Source organism: Dasypus novemcinctus, chromosome 12 (assembly GCF_030445035.2).
Source record: "Dasypus novemcinctus isolate mDasNov1 chromosome 12, mDasNov1.1.hap2, whole genome shotgun sequence".
NCBI classification, from domain to species: domain Eukaryota; kingdom Metazoa; phylum Chordata; class Mammalia; order Cingulata; family Dasypodidae; genus Dasypus; species Dasypus novemcinctus.
The window spans coordinates 22,577,796-22,596,417 of record NC_080684.1 but is presented as its reverse complement, the minus strand read 5'-3'; the positions used below and the strand labels follow the sequence as shown (position 1 = coordinate 22,596,417).

General features: G+C 54.1%; 2 protein-coding genes across 4 annotated transcripts; one reads left to right on the top strand and one right to left on the bottom strand.

The window, feature by feature from the left end:
- The first annotated feature begins 8 nt into the window (after positions 1-8).
- RDH5 (retinol dehydrogenase 5) lies at positions 9-3,633 on the top strand. 3 transcript variants are annotated; one of them, XM_023591040.3, is made up of 5 exons: positions 9-610; positions 1,472-1,799; positions 1,987-2,245; positions 2,831-2,994; positions 3,280-3,633. In XM_023591040.3, the coding sequence occupies exons 2-5, from the start codon at positions 1,490-1,492 to the stop codon at positions 3,501-3,503; spliced, it is 957 nt and encodes a 318-aa protein (XP_023446808.1). In that variant the 5' UTR covers positions 9-610; positions 1,472-1,489; the 3' UTR covers positions 3,504-3,633. The 3 variants fall into 3 exon arrangements, with proteins under 3 accessions (XP_023446808.1, XP_023446807.1, XP_023446806.1); XM_023591039.3 differs by having other exon boundaries at positions 1,458-1,799; XM_023591038.3 differs by having other exon boundaries at positions 1,453-1,799.
- An 867-nt stretch (positions 3,634-4,500) lies between these two features.
- Positions 4,501-7,655, bottom strand: CD63 (CD63 molecule). The gene is made up of 8 exons (XM_004466064.5): positions 7,526-7,655; positions 6,935-7,002; positions 5,886-6,071; positions 5,631-5,705; positions 5,434-5,529; positions 5,189-5,326; positions 4,857-4,940; positions 4,501-4,658 (listed from the first exon to the last, which is right to left on the bottom strand). Exons 2-8 carry the CDS (start codon positions 6,998-7,000, stop codon positions 4,593-4,595), a joined length of 711 nt encoding a protein of 236 aa, XP_004466121.1. The 5' UTR covers positions 7,001-7,002; positions 7,526-7,655; the 3' UTR covers positions 4,501-4,592.
- Positions 7,656-18,622: the final 10,967 nt, after the last annotated feature.

Here is an 18,622-nt window from a genome sequence, read left to right as displayed (position 1 = left end):
CTTTTTTGACCCTGGAATCCAGTGCGGGTGCCAGTGGTTTAAGTGGAGGTTGAAAGTTTCTTCCTCCTCCCAGAAAAAGGTCCTAATGGCTCCTACTCAGAACCTTTCTAATCCAGGACTTCAGGCTCCTGCAGAGAAATGAGGCAGGGAACAAGCCCAGCCCTGGCACCTTGCCTCTCCATGTGCTCATGAGCTCTCCCAGGCTGGTGCTAAGCAGTATCATGAGTCTAGACCAGGTGGGAGATTAACTCCTGGGCATGGGGGCACTTTGGAGCTGGGAAGGGAAAGGAATGACAACTCCAAGATCACCAACAGAGAGGGGCAGCTGCCATCCATGACAGCTCCCTCCTCCTAGGAGACCGTGACAGGGGCGGTTGGGAACACAGGCCTAGAAAGCCAGCCAAGCCTGGGGCCTGGGCAAGCCTGGCCTGTGCCAAGCACCTGCTTCAGCCAGCCAAGCCCCTCCTCCTCAGACCCCTCCCCCTTCACACTCAATACTCCTGGCACGGAGTATGTGGCTTAGTGTGGGAGCTGGGGAAGACTGGAAGCAGTTTCTCAAAGCAAAAGAAGCCGTAGGCATTGTGATATCCGACAGCTTTCCCCAAAGGAGGTAAGCCGGTTCCTGGAAGCTGGGGGTACTGCGAGAAGACTGACAAGATGTGACGTGTGTTAACCTTAAAGATACCATGTTGAGTGAAATAAGCCTGACACAAAAGGATAAATACTGTATGCTATCACGTGTATGAAGTAACTAGAATATGCAGAGTCATAGAGACGGCAAATAGATTACAGGTTACCAGAGGTTGGTAAGGGGGAGTGGGGAGGTATTGTTTAATAGGTACAGTTCCTTTTTGGGGGGGATGGAACTTTTAATAATGGATGGTGGTGATGACAGCACAACATTGTGAATGTACTTCATATCACTGAATTGAATGCTTGTAGTTAAAATGGGAAATGTCATGTATGTATTTTACCAGGTTTTTTTTAGATATTAACATGGATTAACAAGGCTTTAAACTTTGGAAGTGCTTCCTCACCCATTATCCCCCTTGATTCTCTCCACCACTCATGCTGGGCGTGGTGGGAGTGAGCCTCTCTTGGTAGATGAGAAAAGTTTCAGAGATTCAGGGAGATGCTCAGCCTCACACAGTAAGTTTGGGGCCACTGGCACTAAAATGCAGGGCTCTTGGGCCTGCACCTAATTCCAACAGTAAGGTCCAGGTTACACTTAGAGGGCCCACACATCCCGGGTTTAGTAAAAGGGGTGGGATGACATCTGCACGCAGGACCCAGCTCAGCTAGTTAGACCTGTTAGCCACAGATACAGGCTCTGGCCACAGCTCTGCTCTCCAATCGTGAAATAACTTCAGTCTGCTCAGTCCAGGACTTCTAGCTAGGAAGGATACTAGGTTGAGGCTTGAGAATCAGAGTAAACCAAGTCTTCCTGTCCAGCATAGGCTGCCGCTTATAGGTCACTTGGGCTGCAGCCATGTGGCTGCCTCTGCTGCTGGGTGCCTTGCTCTGGGCAGCGCTGTGGTGGTTCCGGGACCGGCAGAGCCTGCCCGCCAGCGACGCCTTTGTCTTCATCACCGGCTGTGACTCGGGCTTCGGGCGGCTTCTGGCACTGCGACTGGACCAGAAGGGCTTCCGTGTCCTGGCCAGCTGCCTGACACCCTCAGGAGCTGAGAACCTACAGCAGGTGGCCTCCTCCCGTCTCCACACCACCCTGCTGGATGTCACTGATCCCCAGAGTGTCCGGCAGGCAGCCAAGTGGGTAGAGACACGTGTTGGGGAAGCAGGTGTGTATGCCCAGGGCCACAAGGAACATGGTGTGAGGGGTCCCTGGCCCCTTCAGTGACCCCGGGAGGGCCGCTTGCAGGAGCTACGGGAAGCTAACTGGGGGGAGGAACAGTGCTCAGATCCTCCCAGGAAGAAGACGGCTGTTGGGTGTCTCACCTAGCTGGTGTCTGTCTCATCTCCCCACAGGGCTCTTCGGTCTGGTGAACAACGCTGGTGTGGCTGGCATCATCGGGCCCACACCTTGGCTGACACAGGACGACTTCCATCGGGTGCTGAGTGTGAACACTCTGGGTCCCATTGGAGTCACCCTTGCTCTGCTGCCCCTGCTGCAGCAGGCCCAGGGCCGAGTGGTCAACATCACCAGCGTCCTGGGTCGCCTGGCAGCCAGTGGTGGTGGCTACTGTGTCTCCAAGTTTGGCCTGGAGGCCTTCTCAGACAGCCTGAGGTGAGAGGTACAGGGCTGCAGCTCCCAGCCCAAGGGCGGCCCACTCAGCAAAGCAGCTGAGGGTCTGCTAGGGGTGGGCTAGCAGAGGTGGCTAAGACACAGCACAGTATATGGAAGGGGGACAATTTAGGGCTTTGTCCCTATTTCTCAGTCTTTAGTTTTATAACCTCCAAGTGAAGGATGTTTTGTACATTTTCAAATGTTATGTTGTAAACAGTTATATAAGTACCTACAGTACATTCTTGATTTTGTTTCTTGGCTCACAATGCCTAAAGTAATTTTTATCTGGCCATTTAAGAAAGTTTGCTGGCCCCTGCTCTAGCTCAGAGGAGAAAATATAAAGAAAAACCAGGCACGACTCCCTTCCTCTGTCCCACTTGCCCCTAGTTCCAGGGCAGCAGGGACCGCTTCACCAACCCTGCACCTAGTCTGATAACTTTCCCACTGCAGCTCCCCGGGCAGCAGGGACCGCTTCACCAACCCTGCACCTAGTCTGATAACTTTCCCACTGTAGCTCCCCCACCCATGTTCTCTTGGTCCCCACCCCATGACGCAAGAACCCAGAAATCTCGTGCTCCCATCCAGGAGAGATGTAGCTCCTTTTGGGGTCCAAGTCTCCATCGTGGAACCTGGCTTCTTCCAAACTCCTGTGACCTGTTTGGAGAGTTTGGAGAACTCCCTGCAGGCCTGCTGGGCACGACTACCTCTATCAACACAGGCCCGCTATGGGGAGGCCTTCCTCACCAAGTGTGAGTAACTGGGCCCATATAGGGGCATGTAAAGGGAACTGTGAATGCCAAGGTCGGTCCCACTCCACCCTGCTGGGAGGAAATGGGCAGGGCAGCCAGGGAAGGGGTGAGGGTAAGTGGGATACCTCGAGAGAGCACCTGACCCATATGGAACCTGCCCACTCCCCCAGCTTGGGAGGGGGGCTAAGGGACCCTCTCACTCCTGCTGAACAAGCCCCAAGACCCCAAGGATAGGGGCTAGACTGGAGGAGGGACACTGACTTCATCCACCCCACTGGGCTGCAGACCTGAAAGTACAACGGCACATCATTAACCTGCTCTGTGACCCAGACCTGACCAAGGTGAGCAGGTGCCTGGAGCATGCCCTGACTGCTCGTCACCCCCGAACCCGCTACAGCCCAGGCTGGGATGCTAAGCTCCTCTGGCTGCCAGCCTCCTACCTGCCAGCCTGCCTGGTGGATGCTGCACTTGGCTGGGTCCTTCCCAAACCTGCTCAGCCAGCCTACTGAATGTAGCCTTCCAGCACGAGATGGCTCCTCAAAGGCAAAAACTAAGTCTGCTTATTTCTGCACCCATCCTGGTACTGCCTGGTGCCTGGCACAAAGGAGGCACTCAATAAATGTGTATTTGTTGTCGTTATTGTTGTTTTAAAATACATACATACATGGACAGAAATGAAGGTGCCTAGTGGGAGACTGACACCACCATTTAACTGCAAACTACTCTCCGCTGACTTGTAGCCCACGGTATCTGGCCTGTTCAGTGTCTGCAAAACAACTAGCACCCACTAGTGTCTGGCATCTGTAGGTGATCTCTGAAGCTGCATCTGGAAGAATGGCCACAAGAGGGCACTTTATAAAAGTATTTCCTGTATGGAGAAAGATGTTTGGAGTAGGACTGGCCTTTAGCTCTTTCTTCCTCCTGGGCTGGGGGAAGGTGGAAGTAGGGGAGGAAGGGTTGAAGAGGGGCTCAGGGCCAGGCTGGGTAGTTTTCATAGAAGAAAAGGCAATACCTATTTAAATTCTCCCACTGCCACAATCTAAGTCAAGAAGGATGGACACAGGTATGGAGACAGCTTATCACCACCCTGAAAGGAGTCGGGCCCCTTTAAGGATTGGTGGCACTGGGGACTCTTGGGTGCCTAGAGGTGGGCAGAGGCCAGAGAGATGTCATCCAACATAGATGTGGCTGGGCTCTCCCAAGTAGGACCTTTTTGGGGAATCCTTTTGACTTTGGCAGAAGATGGCTTCAGGAGCATTTCAGCACCAGCCAGGTGGCAAGCCTGGGGGGTGGCCACTGGCCCACAGGCCCACTCCAGACCTCTCCCCTTCTTCAATGTCCAGCCCACCCAGTGTCTTCAGCAAACATCGTCTTTCCCCAACCCACCCCCCAACTGGGCCTGCCTTTTCCCAGAGATGCTAAGAGCATATAGTCCTAGTGGATAGGGAAGGTGGATGAGGGGAGGAAAGGGACAAGTACCATTCTTCAAGACATACTGAGACTGTCTCTTTTTGGTCTAAAAAATAATCCGTTTAATTGAAAAACCTGGCGTGTACTTATTCCACTCCCCTAGATGAGGGGGGCTGAGACCAGACCCCCTACATCACCTCATAGCCACTTCGGATACTCTTCACGAGGCAGCAGGCAAAGACAATTCCCAGGACCTGGAAGGAGGGATGGAGAAGGGATGGAGAGAACAGTGGGGGGATGGAGAAGGGATGGAGAGAACAGTGGGATCCCAGAACCACCAAAGGGACCCCAAACCCAAGCCAGTACCTCCTGCTCAGCACCCTCCTCCCCACTGCCACTGCTCCTCAGAGGCCCAGGACTGAGCCCCAGCCCCTGCTCAGTGCACCTCTCACCTCCACAAAGGCAATGCCCAAGGCTGCTGCAGCCACCACCAACACATTGCTCCTCAGCCAATTCCCGATAAGCTGCACACAGCCCTGATGGGTGGGAGATACACAAGGGGGAAACACCATCAGGAACTTTCCACCCACCTACCATGGTCCATCTAGCTCTTTCCCACCCTCAAGCCCTTTCACCCCACCCCTAGCATTCCTAATACCTTCCCATAGTCGACATCTAAATTCCCAGAGCCAGAACCCTCTCCACCTCCATCCCTGGTCTTCCATCCCTCTTGAAACATTTCTCAGGTTTCCCAAGTCTCTTACTATCTCAGCCTCCTCCTTACCTTGGTATAGATAGTGTCTGGCTTGAAATTAACCCCACAGTTCTGCGTGACATTGATGCAGCAGGAGTCTGGGACCCTGCCCTTGGGGGTGAGGATGGTACTCCAGTCCGAGTAGTTAGTAGCCCCGCAGCACTTAAACTGGAAGGAGAGGCAGGAGTGAGGCTGTCGTCACGTGAACCTCCACCTTCAGTGTGGAGAGGCGATTCTCTCCTCCCGATTCCCCTTCTCCCAGCAACCTCACTCACATCTCTCTGCAAATGGTCCAGGAAGGAAGCTGTCTGGTTGTTTTCTGGGTAATTCTGCATTTGCTGCTGGAAGTCTTTGCTAAACTTTGACATCACCTGGGAGTGAGGAAGAGAGCTGTCAAGATCAGAATCAGGGCACCTGGGTTCCAGAACAGCCCCGCCTCTGAAGCAGGGCCCTCCCCTTATTCCTTGCTTACCTTGTCTCTAAACACATAGCCAGCAATGGCAGCGGCCACCTCCACCAGCATGATGAGAGACAGGAAGATGGCAAACTGCAGATCCAAGGACATGAGTCGGGTTTGGAGTTTGGACAAGCGGGTCCGTTCTGGCTCAGTCACCCCATGAACACTCACAAAGGTCTTCCTCCATCTCATGTACCCCACTCCGTCCCCCACTGTAGAAATGTCCTTCCTTAATCCCAGGCCCCCAGGCTGTCCCCACACCCCACTCACTGTGATCATAAGACAGTAGTTCTCCTTGCAGACCCCACAGCAGCCCACGAAGGCCACCAGAAAGAGGAAGACACCCAGGGCGATGATGACGTAGGACAGCAAGGAGGCACTGCCATTCTCGGTAACGATCTCCCTCAGGACAAACTGGGCACCCACACCCACAGCGATCAGTCCTACCGCACAGGCCTGGGAGAAAAGCAGCTCAGGGTTAGACAGACCCACACCCCAGCAGCCCCTGGGGTGGAGGGCAGGGGTGCACCCAGAACACAGGCTTGACTGAAGAGGGCCACTCTTACATCTACAAGGAAACTTTTCACTGTGTGGGGGGATGGGGGACGACCCAGCCTTGCCCCACCAGTGAAAAAGAGAAGTTCCCACAAAGCCATGACCCCAGGGCACATTCCTGACCTAAAGTTCTTGTTTCCTCCCAGCCTCCAGGCTCCTGCCTCTCCCAGAACTGGCCCCTCACTACACTCCCAAGCCCACCCCACGCCCACCACCAGGGGCCAGGGCTCTTCCCTAGGTGCGGGATTGAGTAAAGGGGGACAAGAGTGGGGAGCCCCTCCCTGTACAGCAGCCTCACAAGCCAGAAGCCCAAGGGAGAAGCAAGCCTGTAAGCAGGTGAGAGGGGTGAAGGACGAGGGGACGGAGAGGGACGAGGGGTGGCGGAGAAGAAACGGTGGAGGAGGAAAATGGGAAGCGGAGGGAAGCCTCCCGGCGATAGCATCAGGCCGTTGGCTGGTTGCCCCACTTACCCGTATCACAAGTGGTTGGGTCACAGACAGGAAGGGCCAGGAGGGGTTAGGGGTAGGGTGCTAAGCACCCGGACCAGCCATTCTCGGCCCAAACCAGTCTCGGGTTCCCGGGTGGCTGTCAGGGCGGGGGCGGGGAGCGCGCGGGGCGCTGCGCCGTCTCCTGCCGGTTCCCCGGGCTTTCCACATCTGGGCTCCAGCTGCCCTCACGCTCGGTCCCGCGGCCCTCCCCGCTCCGGAGCCAGGTCGCTCCGCACCCTGTCACCGCCCCCCACGCCACCCCTCCCCTCCACTCACGCAAAAGGCCACCAGAAGAACGTAGAGCAGGAACTTGACACATTTCATTCCTCCGTCCACCGCCATGGCTGCCGGGGCAGGGGCGCGGGCGTCAGCGCCCCGCGGGGGGGCCCGGCTTCCGGGCTCTCGGCCCGCCCCGGGGCCCTTCCCCGCCGGCCTCCATCCCCGGCCCCTCCCACCCGGAAACCCGCGGCCAGATCCACGTCTCCCAGGCCCCCCGCTTCCCAGGTGCGCGGGCGGCGGGGGCGACGCCGCCACGCCGGGACCCCGCCCCGGGGCTGCCCGCGCGCGGGGCAGGTCTGCGGGCGCGGCCGGGGGCGCGGGCCGGACGCCAGCCCCGGGCCCCAGCTCCGGGCGCTAAACGCCCAGCAGAGACCCTCGGCCCGAGCCCGCGTCCCCGGCCACCTTCCCCTGGATCCGACCCCCACCCCAGAAAGGCAAGTCCGGCCAGCGCCCTCCCTCTCCCCGCGCCCCCGCCGCGGGAACTTCGAAGCAAAGTTGCTCGCGGGCAACGCAAGCGGGCGGGGCGCGCGGCGGGGAGGGCCCGCCGGGCCCCCCCACCCGGGAGCCCGCCGAGGCCCGGGACCCCACCTGGGCTCCCCGAGGCTGAGCGCTGCTCTCCCGCCGCGGCTCCGGGCTCTGTGGCTGCGGCCCCGGCCCCGGCCCCGCCCCGCCGCGGCCCCGCCCCGCACTCGCGGCGCCCCGGGCTCCAGCCACAGCCCTTTCCCGGTCTCCGCCCCCCGCCGGGGGCCGCCGGCCTCCCTCATGTGACGCGGGAACAGCTGCGGCCTGAGTCACCCGGGCCTGCGAAGGGGGGGCCGGGCCCCCAGCCCGGTCGGGGCCACGTGGCCCCCGCCCACAAAACAGCGCCCACCTCCGCAAGGGGGAGCCCCAAGGGCAGGACCTCGGGGCGCCTGGGACCCTCCCGGCGCCCCCAACCCCGTGCTAGTTCCGGGGAGGAGAAGGGGTCCCGACGCCTCCTGGATGCCCCCGGTTCCGAGAAGCGGAGGAGGCGGGGGAGAACCAAAGGAGGGGTGGGCGGCCCCGAGGTCACCTCGGAGAGTCTGAGCGGCGGAGCTCAGGCCGAGGGACAAGGTGGACCGCGGGAGGCCTCTCTACCTTTTACCTAGAGCCCACCCCCCTTCTCCGGCTCCAACTCTGTTCCAGCCCCCGGCCCCTCCCCATCCCCAGGTCCGCAGGAGATGGGAGGTGCCCGGGGTCGGGTGGGGCCAGGTAAACACTTCCAGAAAGCCCCTGGCCTTTCTTCCTGGGAATCTCCCAACATTTTAGAGCGGAGTGGGGATCCCTGTTCCCCATCTCTGTTAGAGCAACTTCTCGGTTTTCCCAGGGCCCCTGGGCAGTAGGCTGAGAAGGGGAGGGAGCCCTGCTCCAGGGCCACCGCACCCAGGCAATCATGAGACATCAAGAGTTCTGGGGAGGGTTTACAGGGTCTGTGCTCCCACCATTCCTGGAGTAGGTTAAGATGGGAAAGGAGGGGGCCACCAAGACGCCCCATCCTAGGAGACAACGTGTCATCCCAGAAGGCAGGGCCACTGAGGGCTGGGAGGGGAGGTGGTGGCTAAAGCTGCCTTCTCCCTGATGTGTGTGTTGTGGAGGGGGTGGGGGTGCGCTGCCACTGGTGGTCCCCAGAAGGAGCTGGTGTGAACAGGCGAAGAAGTGGGTCAGCCATCGGACCCCAACTCTCCCAGCCCGGGCCCCATCACTTAGGTTTTAGGGTCCTGCCTCAAGAACCACTTCCTGAGTCAGGGTGTGTGGTGTGTGTGCATAGAAGAATGGGAAAGAAAAAAAAAAACTAAGAGCAAAGGAAGGAGATGTGGGCTGGGCTGAGAACCAATTTCCAGATCATAATCCCTCTGGCAGGACATACAAAGCCTGTTTTGGACCTTAGTCATTTTTATAAGAGCAGGCAGGCTGTGGAGGTTGTTTAAGAAAGGAATATTCACCAGTTTCTTTATTGCACTGCTGCTGGATGCTAGATATGCGCTACACGCCATGGGCAGCCCAGGAAGAAGACAGCTCTGCCCTCAGGCAGAACCAAGCAGTGAGCACTCAGCAGGGTGACCAGGGAACTGGGGGACCAGGGAACTGGGGGAGAAGCCTCCAGCGTCAGAGGCAGGGACGAGTGGAGCCTCCGCATAATGAAGAACAGGTTTCAGAGGCAGTGGTGTTCCTAGAGGCCACCTTGGAAAATAAGCAGGCAATCTTAAAAAAAAAAAAAAAAAGTACAGGACAGGCTGGGTTTGGCTGGCTCAAAAGGCTCGTTGGAAGGATATGGTGAAAGATGGATGGAAAGATGGTCTGACTGATCAAGACTGAGAACTTAAACAGACCCACTAAGTACATTGCTTAGTCTTTCATTGAATCTTTGTCTGAATAAACCAACTCTGAAAGACCTCTTGGAAACAGGGAAATTCGAATATGGACTAAGAATTCAACATCAGAAAATTGTGTTAGCTGTGATAATGATATTATGGTTATGTAGGAAAATTTCCCTATTCTTTAAAGGTGCATACTAAAGTATTTAAGAGTGAAATGCTATGTCTGTAATTTGCTTTGGAATACTTCAGAACAGATGAAACAGAAAAGAAGGTAGTCAAGGACTTAGGATTGTTGAGGACCTAGACTAGACCACTTTTCTAAAGGCAATGGCAATGGGGGGCGGCGGATATGGCTCAAGTGCTTGGGTTCCCGTCTACCAAATGGGAGGTCCAGGGTTCAATTCCTGGGGCCTCCAGGTGAAGGCAAGCTGGCCCAAACAGAGAGCTGGCCAGTGCAGAGAGCTGGCGCAGCAAGATGACACAACAAAAAGAGACACAGAGGAAAGACAATAAGAGATGCAGCAGACCAGGGAGCTGAGGTGGCGCAAGAGACTGAGTGCCTCTCTCCCACTCTGGAAGGTCCCAGAATCAGTTCCCAATGCCACCCAAAGAGAGGACAAGCAGACACAGAACACACATGAATCAACACTACATCAAAGTGAGGAGAGATAAATGTCAAGTGGCCTGAAGGATAGTTGGAACATCAGTGCTACAGTCCAAGGGAGACGGTGAGAGCTGGAACCAAGGAGAGGAGAGGAGAGGAAACCAAGGAGAGGAGAGCAGCATTTCAGTTGGTTGATCAAAGGACTGGGTGGCTATCAGAGGAAGCTTCTGAAACCGGGTGCCCAGAGGAGGAGGAGGAGGTCACCCAAGGAAGGAGGCACATGAGGGGCACAGGATATCCCACCAGGAGTGGTCACATGCAACTCAGGAGAGGAGTCAGACTAGAGATCTAAAGCCATGAATGGATGAGAATCAGCGCAAGAAAGGAAAACGGAAGCAAAGCCTTAACGGGGAGAGTTTAGGAGCCAGTAAAGGGGCTGCAAGGAAAAGGAACTTGCAAAACCAAGCCTCTGTATTGTGCTAGGTACTGAGCAGGGCTTTTATAACCATTAGCACATTTAATCCTGACAACCCTTTGAGGTCAGTATTATTTTTTCCATTTTGGAGATGAGGCAACCAAGGCTAAGATAAATGGAGTAACACAGGAACCAGATGTGGCTCAAACATTTGGACGCCCACCTTCCACATAGAAGGTGACAGGTTGGGTTCCTGGTGCCTCCTAGAGAAGATGAGCAAGACAGCAAGTTGGCATGATGGGCTGGTGCCATAGGGTGGCAAGCAAGCTGGCGCAGCAAGCTGATGCAACAAGGAGACACAAAGTATAAAGACAGTGAGAGACACAACAAAGGAAGTGGAGGTGGTGCAAGCGATTGAGCGCCTCTCTCCCACATGGGACATCCCGGTTTCAGCTTCTGGTGTCTCTAAAGAGAAGACAAGTGCACAACGAATGAACACAGAGAGCAGACAGCAAGCACAAACAATGAGTGAGGAGAGAAAGAAGAAAGAAAAGAAACCTTAAAAAAAAAAAAAAGGAGTAATACCCAGAGTCCAAGCCAGTAAAGGGCAGTTTTAGAATTTGAACCCAAATCACTGGGTGTTCCATAGCCCATGCTTTTTCCTTTCTATCTAGGAGGCCAAGAGGAAAGAGAAAATGAGGAGAGAACAGTGGCCAGAAGTGTCAAAAAGTGTAGAGAGGTCAATGTGAGTGAGAAGGGAGAAGAGTCCATTGGATAAGGTGGCCTTCTCCAGAGCAGTGCTAGGGCAGGGTCCAGAGCACCTGAGTGAGGAAAAAGTGGAGCTATCCAGGTGGGCAGGGGGATTGCTGAGGTGAGGGGCCAGGAGAATGGGACCCTTCTAAAGGAACAGCAGGGGAAGAAGCTGAGAGCAACCGTGGCGAATGCAGAGCGATGACAGCAAATTGGTAAAGCAATGGGGACAGGGAAGATGGTGCTAGGGCCACAAGCCATACTGCCTCCGCCCCTTCCCCGCAGCAAAGAAGCTTGTATGGTGGTAGAAGTGGGGGGCCAATAATAGCCTCTTCCTACAGCCCGGAGAGTTGGCACAGAGCTCTGGGTGCCTGCTGGGCTCCAGGGGAGAAAGGCCTCTGAGTGGAGCGTGGCTGACCTTGGACCTGGACCTTCATGTCACATCCTTCAGAGTCTCCAGCACCTGCTCCAAGTGCCTGGCATCTTGATAGGCCACCAAGCTGCCCCTCGTTGCCCAGGCTGCTGCCCCTTGGGTGGTAGGCGAGGTGGGGCAGACACCCTTGGCCCTCCCCACATTAGCAGGGCCAGGCTGCCTCCAGCTCCACCACGCCCCCAGCCAGGGCCAGCAGCAGTGCATGGGGGCTACAGGTGTCCCACGCAAAGGTGGTGCCTTCTAAGAGCACGACAGCATCAGCCAGGCCTGGGGCGACGCACAGCACCTTGCAGCAAGTGCCAAGGCTCCTGAAGTCCCGCCCCAGACAGGGAGTCCAGCACTGCTGCACACACACCCTCTCCCCTCCAGGCAGCAGGGTCGTGGGGCCTCCTTCCTGCACCCCAATAGGGGAGGCCCCCGCGGGAGTGGGGGAGCATGGGAAGGGAGTGAGGAGAGGTGAGGAGGTTGGGGAGGAGAAAAGAAAGATGGAGAAATAAGGGAAGAGAAGAGTTGGGGAGTCATTGGAGTGCAGTGGGGAACATTAGAAGTGGGGCAAAGAGGAGATGGGGATGGGAGAGAGAAGGAAGCATCAGCATCAAGCCATCTCTCTGCTTGGAAGAGTGGTGGCTGGCACTTCAGGTCAAAAGGCTGGGTGTGAATTGGGGCGCTGGGATTTAAATCGAGGCCTCAACTTTGGATATGGAGGAGGCTTGGGTGCCTGATGGCAGCTCCCAGTCCCTAAGGTCAGAGCAATACAAGGGAGGGGAAGGGGCTGTGCCTGTGGCTTTGCAGGTCCTGAGGGCAGAAAGGCTCTTGGACCACCCCTAGGACAGGCTCCCCAGAGAGTCGACACAGACCCTGATGAGCACCAAGGCCATGTGCAGAGACCCGGCACTGACTCCATGGCACATGCATCCTCGCCCCGTCACTGGTTGGTTGATTCTGGAGGCAGACAAGGAAGCCTCCAGTCACTGTAGGAGGTCAGCTGTGACGCCTGTCAGCTGTCTGGGGTTGCCATACCCTATGTGGTATGCAAGACTAGGTCATCCTGGTACCCAGGAAAACACCGGCCATTGACAAAGTCACCCTATAGCCTCTCTGTGAGCAAAGTCAGGCTCGGAGAGATGGAGCCACTAACTCAGGTCCAACTTGTAGGGAAGAACCAGAATCTTAACACACCAACTCCAGTGCTGGACCCACCACGCCCACCACCAGCAAGAAGCTCCCTGAGGTCAGAAGCCCTGGTGGGAGACCAATTCTGCCACTCACAAATGAGGTGGCAACACCTGACATCTGGCCCTTCCTTCACCCCAAGCTTCCCTAACTCCTGCCCCGGCTTCTTCCAAGCCAGTGTTCCCATTACCAATGAGGGCAACCCAGATGCCCAGCTAATGAGTGGGCAGGATGGGCAGCTCCAGCCCCTCCAGCTCGGGGACCATGACCAGGCCTGTGGCTTCCTTGTGCACCGCCTTGGCCAGGAGCTGCCATGTGGTTTTGGTCCACAACTGGGTTCAGGTCCAGGACTTGGCTCACGAGCACAGCAGTCTCTGCTTGATAGTCACAGATGCGTACAACTAAGTTCTCTCCTGGGATGGAGCAGAGATGAACATGGGAGAAATGAGAGAAGCAATGCTGGGGGTGGGAAGTGGGCACAGGGTGATGACCTCAGTCTTCTCTTCTTGGGACTGAGAGGCCTAAGCAGGAGCTGAGGAAGATTTCATTCATTCATTCATTTATTCATTCATTCATTCATCTGTCCAACAAAGATTTATTGAGAGCCTAAACATTCCAGGCACTGGGAATATACGGAGATGAGTAAGACACATGCTCCGGCATTCAAGGTGCTTGCAACCTTGTAGAAACAGAGAAAAAAAAATCACAAAAAAACCAGAGTGGTGAAGGCTAGGACAAAGAGACGCCCTGGCTAGTGGGTGATAACACAGGTTAAGGTTACAACAGGGTATTGAAGGATCCAAGATGCCTGCTGAGGAGTGGAGGCCTCTTTGGGGGGCACTCATCCAGCTGTTCTCAGACTGGTTAGACTCTTCCCTACAGATGTGGTTTTGTAGCTCAGGAATTTGGGGATGGGGAGAGTGCGGCAGAGCTGAAATGGGTAGGGGCACTGCAAGGGTCATGTTAGCACCCCCAGGCAGATTTATCCTGCTTTCATATCTCTAATTTCTGGTCCGCATTCTGGGACCACATCCAGAACCCCAGGTCGTGCTCACACCCTCACCATTGCCACACACGTGCACACACATCATCTGGTAACAACAACTTTGACCTTCATTGCCCCATCTAACTTCTTCCCTCTGAACACTCCTGCCTCCAGCTCCTCGCTGCGTCCCACTGGCGCCCCACCTGGCAGCCCAGGTGGTGCTTTGTCACCTCCTGGATCAGCACATCACCGGGATTTGGAAGTTCCTGGAGAAGTTGTGCTCAGGCCCTTGCTTTTCCTTGAGCAGCAGCTATAATAGTGGAGCCTGTGCTGGCACAGGTGGGCAATGCGGCCAGCCTTGGCCACTGCCCCCAGTAGCACCTGCAGTAAGCACCCTGCCATTGGCCTGGAGAGAAGGTGATAGGTGAGAAAGATAGGGAAGAGGTGGAGAGGCCCAACACCTAGGGAGAAATGGAGAGTGAAGATGGGAAAGGACGTGCACTCAGGAGCTGAGGTCTGGGCGAGTACTAACAGGATGAGAGGTGATTGATGAAAGGGGTGGGATGCGGAGTCTCCTGGGAGGCCAGAGGCAAAGGAAGATGGGACCCTGAAAGAGTCTTGGGAGTCCCTCCTCCATCCCCAAACACAAACTCTTTGGCTTCCTCCTCCCAAGAGCCAACTTCTCTTCGAGGGCCTTGGGGCTAAAGAGGTTAACAAGGCTGCCTGGAACCAGGCGGGATAATTACAGGGTTTAGAAAGTGGTATGGAGAGGTCCTCTCTGGGGGCTGCAGGATTTGTGGGCAGAGGCCTGGGCGGAGTCCGTTCCACCAACACACGACCTCCATCCCAGAATAGCCGCCCCACAGCCCTCCAGAGGCCGCTGCCGGGAGGGCAGGGGCGGGGACGGGCGAGCCTTGGGGCGAAGCCCCACCTCCTCTGGCACTTCCCAACGACCCAGCCCCCTCCCCTCCTCGGAAAGCCTGTGGTGCCAAAGAATGGGTTCTCCGGACCCCCACCTCCACCCCCACAAATAGGACGCTATTGAGGAAAACGTGAAAAGGGATGAGATTCCAGCTCCTCCCTGGTAAGGGAGAAAGACCCACTGAACCAGCTCTCTAGCTGACGGGCCCGGGGTCCTGCGAGGTGGGTGCAGGGTAGCAAGTCTGGTCCCTCCTCCTTACAGTGAGGTCTCGTCCTGGCAGCACAGCCTGACAGTGGCCCAGGCGTCTCTGACCTCCGACCCTGACGACGGGCTCCAGGACCTGCAGCAACTCTTCCTGAGAATGTAACAGATCCTATACAGGAGGCTACATGGCACCTCTCTCCTTCCTTGCCATCCTGAAACCTCATCTCTTTCCCCAGGACGCGGCCTCTTTCCTTTCCGCACTGCTCACGCTCTTTAGGCCCAGATTTGCTATGAACCAGTCAGGACCTTGAAAGGGGCGGGGCCTGAAGGTTGCCTGGGTAACGCCCGGACCTCTGAGGGGCAGCCCTGGCCAGGGGACAGTTGCCTAGGAGACCAGGACAGTAGGTGGGGCCCAAAACCCTGATAAACCTGTGCTGGTGAGAAAATATCTAAATGTCCAGATCTCTCCCAACTTCTTTTCCGTAAAGCCAGCCAGACCCCATCCTCAGGACCGAGTCTGGACTGCTGGAAACCCCAAGTCCCTAAAAGAGACCTACTGGGGGTTAGTTCCTACAAATCTGGGGAACCCAACAATACCAGGCCTGAGAGAAATAAAAGAAGGCAAGATGTAGGAGGGGTTGGGGAGAGGGACAAGGCTTAATGCATCATGATATGAAAGTTCTCAGACTAAAAACCTAAAGTGAAAATATGCAAAGTATGCACAAACAAAAAAGTGATTTTGGTCCAATCTCCATGGAACTGAAGTTCCAGATTCTACCACCTGATGGCAGTATTGTCCACCTATTTGAATAACAAGTAATTGAGGAATTTGGCGGGGTGGGAGCCAAGAGATGGAAATCCTTTCTACCTCACCGATTGTTCCTGATTCTTGCTCCCGGTATTCGGCAGACACCCATCACCCCTCATGGCCTCAAATACAGTTTGCTCTCCCCAGCCCAGCTTCACAGGAATGGCAACACTGACCAGGTCCACTTAATAGGGTTCATTCACTCCTTCTTCCAAACAGCTATACTAGGTGCAGAGAAGTACTTTGGTGAAAACAAGTTCTTGATCTCTTGGATCTCACAGTGTGATGAGGGTAATCAGTTGGGGTGATAGTAATAATTCGTTTAGAATAGTGTCAGGCATTTAATTTTCATAGCCTTATGAAATAGGTATAATATTGTTATCCCCTAAATCTTAGAAATGAGAAAACTGAGACATAAAGATGTTAATTGTCCAGAGTCACACAGACAGATAAGGGGGAAAACCGGGACTTGAACTTGATCTAGAAGAGAAGCTATGTGATTAACCTCCACTTTACACAGAATGATGCGGATACATCTGTCCTTTGGGGTAGGGGTATCTAATCTAGATGTAAAGGTCAGGAAAGGATTCCTAGAAGACATGTTTAAAATCTCATCTAGGGGAGTGGGTGTGGCTCAAACGGTTGAGTGACTGCTTCCCACATGGAAGGTCCGGGGTGCAGTTCCAGTACCTCCTGAAAAAAAAAACAACAAGCAAAACAAATGAAAAAACCAATTCAGGGGAGCCAATGTGGCTCACTGGCTGAGCACCACCTTCCCACATACGAGGACCTGGGTTCAATCCCTGGCCCCCAGTACAAAACAAAACAAAACAAAAAACTGGTATTAGATGATCAGATCAAACGTACAACTACTGGGAGTGCATTACAGAATTAGACATAAAGAAGCTAAATATTTACTGATTTTTTTTTAAATCTCATCTCTACTGAGGCCTGAAAAAACAATAAATATGGCCAAGAGATTGGTGCAGAGGAAGGAAGGTAGAGGGAGGAGGGAAAGCTGTCCGAGGAAGAGGAAACAACAACCTGTGGAAAGGTTCAAAGACAATCAAGAGAAAGAGGGGGTAATGCTGCATCCAGGTTTCTAGCCTGGATGTTTGAAGGCCATGCACTAAAATGAAAAACCTCAGAATGGGGCCACTTTTCTGGGGGAGATTAACGAGTTCTCTAATCTGTGAAGTTAGAGGTGGCAGATGGAGATAAAGAGAAGACATTTACATTTAGCCTGGAGTTTTGACGGCACTGTTGACCTAATGTCTTGTCTAGATCACTATGTCCCCCAAAGGAAGGAAGGGCCTGTGTCTTTGTGTCTCTCATAGCCTTCTACTAGATACATGTTTGATGAGGAGGCAAAGGCAGGGTTACTTTCTCTGATGGAGCAGGAGGCGACACCACCCTACCCTCAAGGAGGTTACAATTTTGCAGAGAAACATTTTGGAGAACAGAATATGCTGGTATATGTGGTAAAGGCAAATGCTGCTCTGGGAGGTCAGAAAGGAAAGAATCCTGAAGAAGGAGCACAAAGGCCACCACTGATTGACTTCTATGCCAGTCACACAACCAGTTGAAGGTCAGCATTGTGATCCCCATTTCCCCATTTTATAAGTGAAGAAATGATGAAATATTGAGATGCCCATGTCTTGGTCCAAAGCAAAGGAGGGAAGGGGTTGTCTCTGGTTTTTCCATTCTGCTGGAGGCTCAGTTCCTTTTCCTCTTGGAAATGGATCATTTCTCCAAAACTCCCAACCTGGTCCTAACCTAGTCTTTTCCCTTCACACCTAGACCCATTTCTTCCCTCATTCCACTCCAGCTCCTCAACTCAACTCTGTCCTTATGCCTGGTGCTTTATCAAGCCAACTTTTTAATTTTTTTTACTAGAGAAGTTGTGGGTTTACAGAGCAATCACGATAAAATACAGAATTCCCATATACCATCCTATTATTAATAACACCTTGCGGCAGCGGACTTGGCCCAGTGGTTAGGGCATCCGTCTACCACATGGGAGGTCCGCGGTTCAAACCCCGGGCCTCCCTGACCCGTGTGGAACTGGCCCATGTGCAGTGCTGATGCGTGCAGGGAGTGCCCTACCATGCAGGGGTGTCCCCACGTAGGGGAACCCCACGCGCAAGGAGTGCACCCTATAAGGAGAGCCACCGAGCGTGAAAGAAAATGCAGCCTGCCCAGGAATGGCACCGCACACACAGAGAACTGATGCAACAAGATGACGCAACAAAAAGAAACACAGATTCCTGTGCTGCTGGACAGCAACAGAAGCGGATAAAGAAGACACAGCAAATAGACACAGAGAACAGACAACCGGGGTGGGGGGAGGGGAGAGAAATAAATAAATAAATCTTTAAAAAAAAAACACCTTGCATTGGTGTGCTACATTTGTTACAATTGATGAAGGCACATTTTAATAATTGCACTATTAACTATAGCCCATGGTTTATCTTAGGGTTCACTGTGTTGTGCAGTTGCATGGATTTTTAAAAATTTTATTCTAATAACATATATACAACCTAAAATTTCCATTTTTAACCTCATACATATATATATATATATATATATATAATTTAGTGCTATTAAAAGTCAACCTTAGGGGACAGAAGATGTGGCTCAAGCAATAGAGTACCTACTTCCCACATGGGAGGTCCTGGGGTCCAGTTCAGTCCCCACTGCCTCCTAAAAACAAAAGCAAAATGACAAGCAAACGAATGAAACAACCAGCTCAGGGGAGCCGATGTAGCTCAGTGGTTGAGTGCCAGCTTCCCACATACAAAGTCCTGGGTTCAATCCCTGGCCCTAGTATGTAAAAAAAAAAAAAAAGCCAGCTTTAGGACAGTGTACTAGGCTCTTATTCCAGAGAGGAAGCTCATGCCACCGCTATTCTGTGTGGGATGCTCAAGAAGGAAGTTCATCTATTTATTCAACTAGCATTAGAAAGCAGATGTGGCTTAAGCATTGGGCTCCCATCTCCCAAATGGGAGATCTCAGGTTCAGTTCCCAGGGCCTCCTGATGAAGGCCAGTTGGCCT

Excerpts from the sequence above, each read along its gene's own strand:
- RDH5 (XM_023591040.3), top strand. The coding sequence starts at position 1,490 with ATGTGGCTGCCTCTGCTGCTGGGTGCCTTGCTCTGGGCAGCGCTGTGG. Across the intron at positions 2,246-2,830 it reads GCCTTCTCAGACAGCCTGAG|GAGAGATGTAGCTCCTTTTG; the intron begins GTGAGAGGTACA and ends GCTCCCATCCAG. Across the intron at positions 2,995-3,279 it reads GGAGGCCTTCCTCACCAAGT|ACCTGAAAGTACAACGGCAC; the intron begins GTGAGTAACTGG and ends ACTGGGCTGCAG.
- CD63 (XM_004466064.5), bottom strand. The coding sequence starts at position 7,000 with ATGGCGGTGGACGGAGGAATGAAATGTGTCAAGTTCCTGCTCTACGTT. Across the intron at positions 5,706-5,885 it reads ACTACTGTCTTATGATCACA|TTTGCCATCTTCCTGTCTCT; the intron begins GTGAGTGGGGTG and ends TTGGATCTGCAG. Across the intron at positions 4,941-5,188 it reads CAGACACTATCTATACCAAG|GGCTGTGTGCAGCTTATCGG; the intron begins GTAAGGAGGAGG and ends CCCACCCATCAG.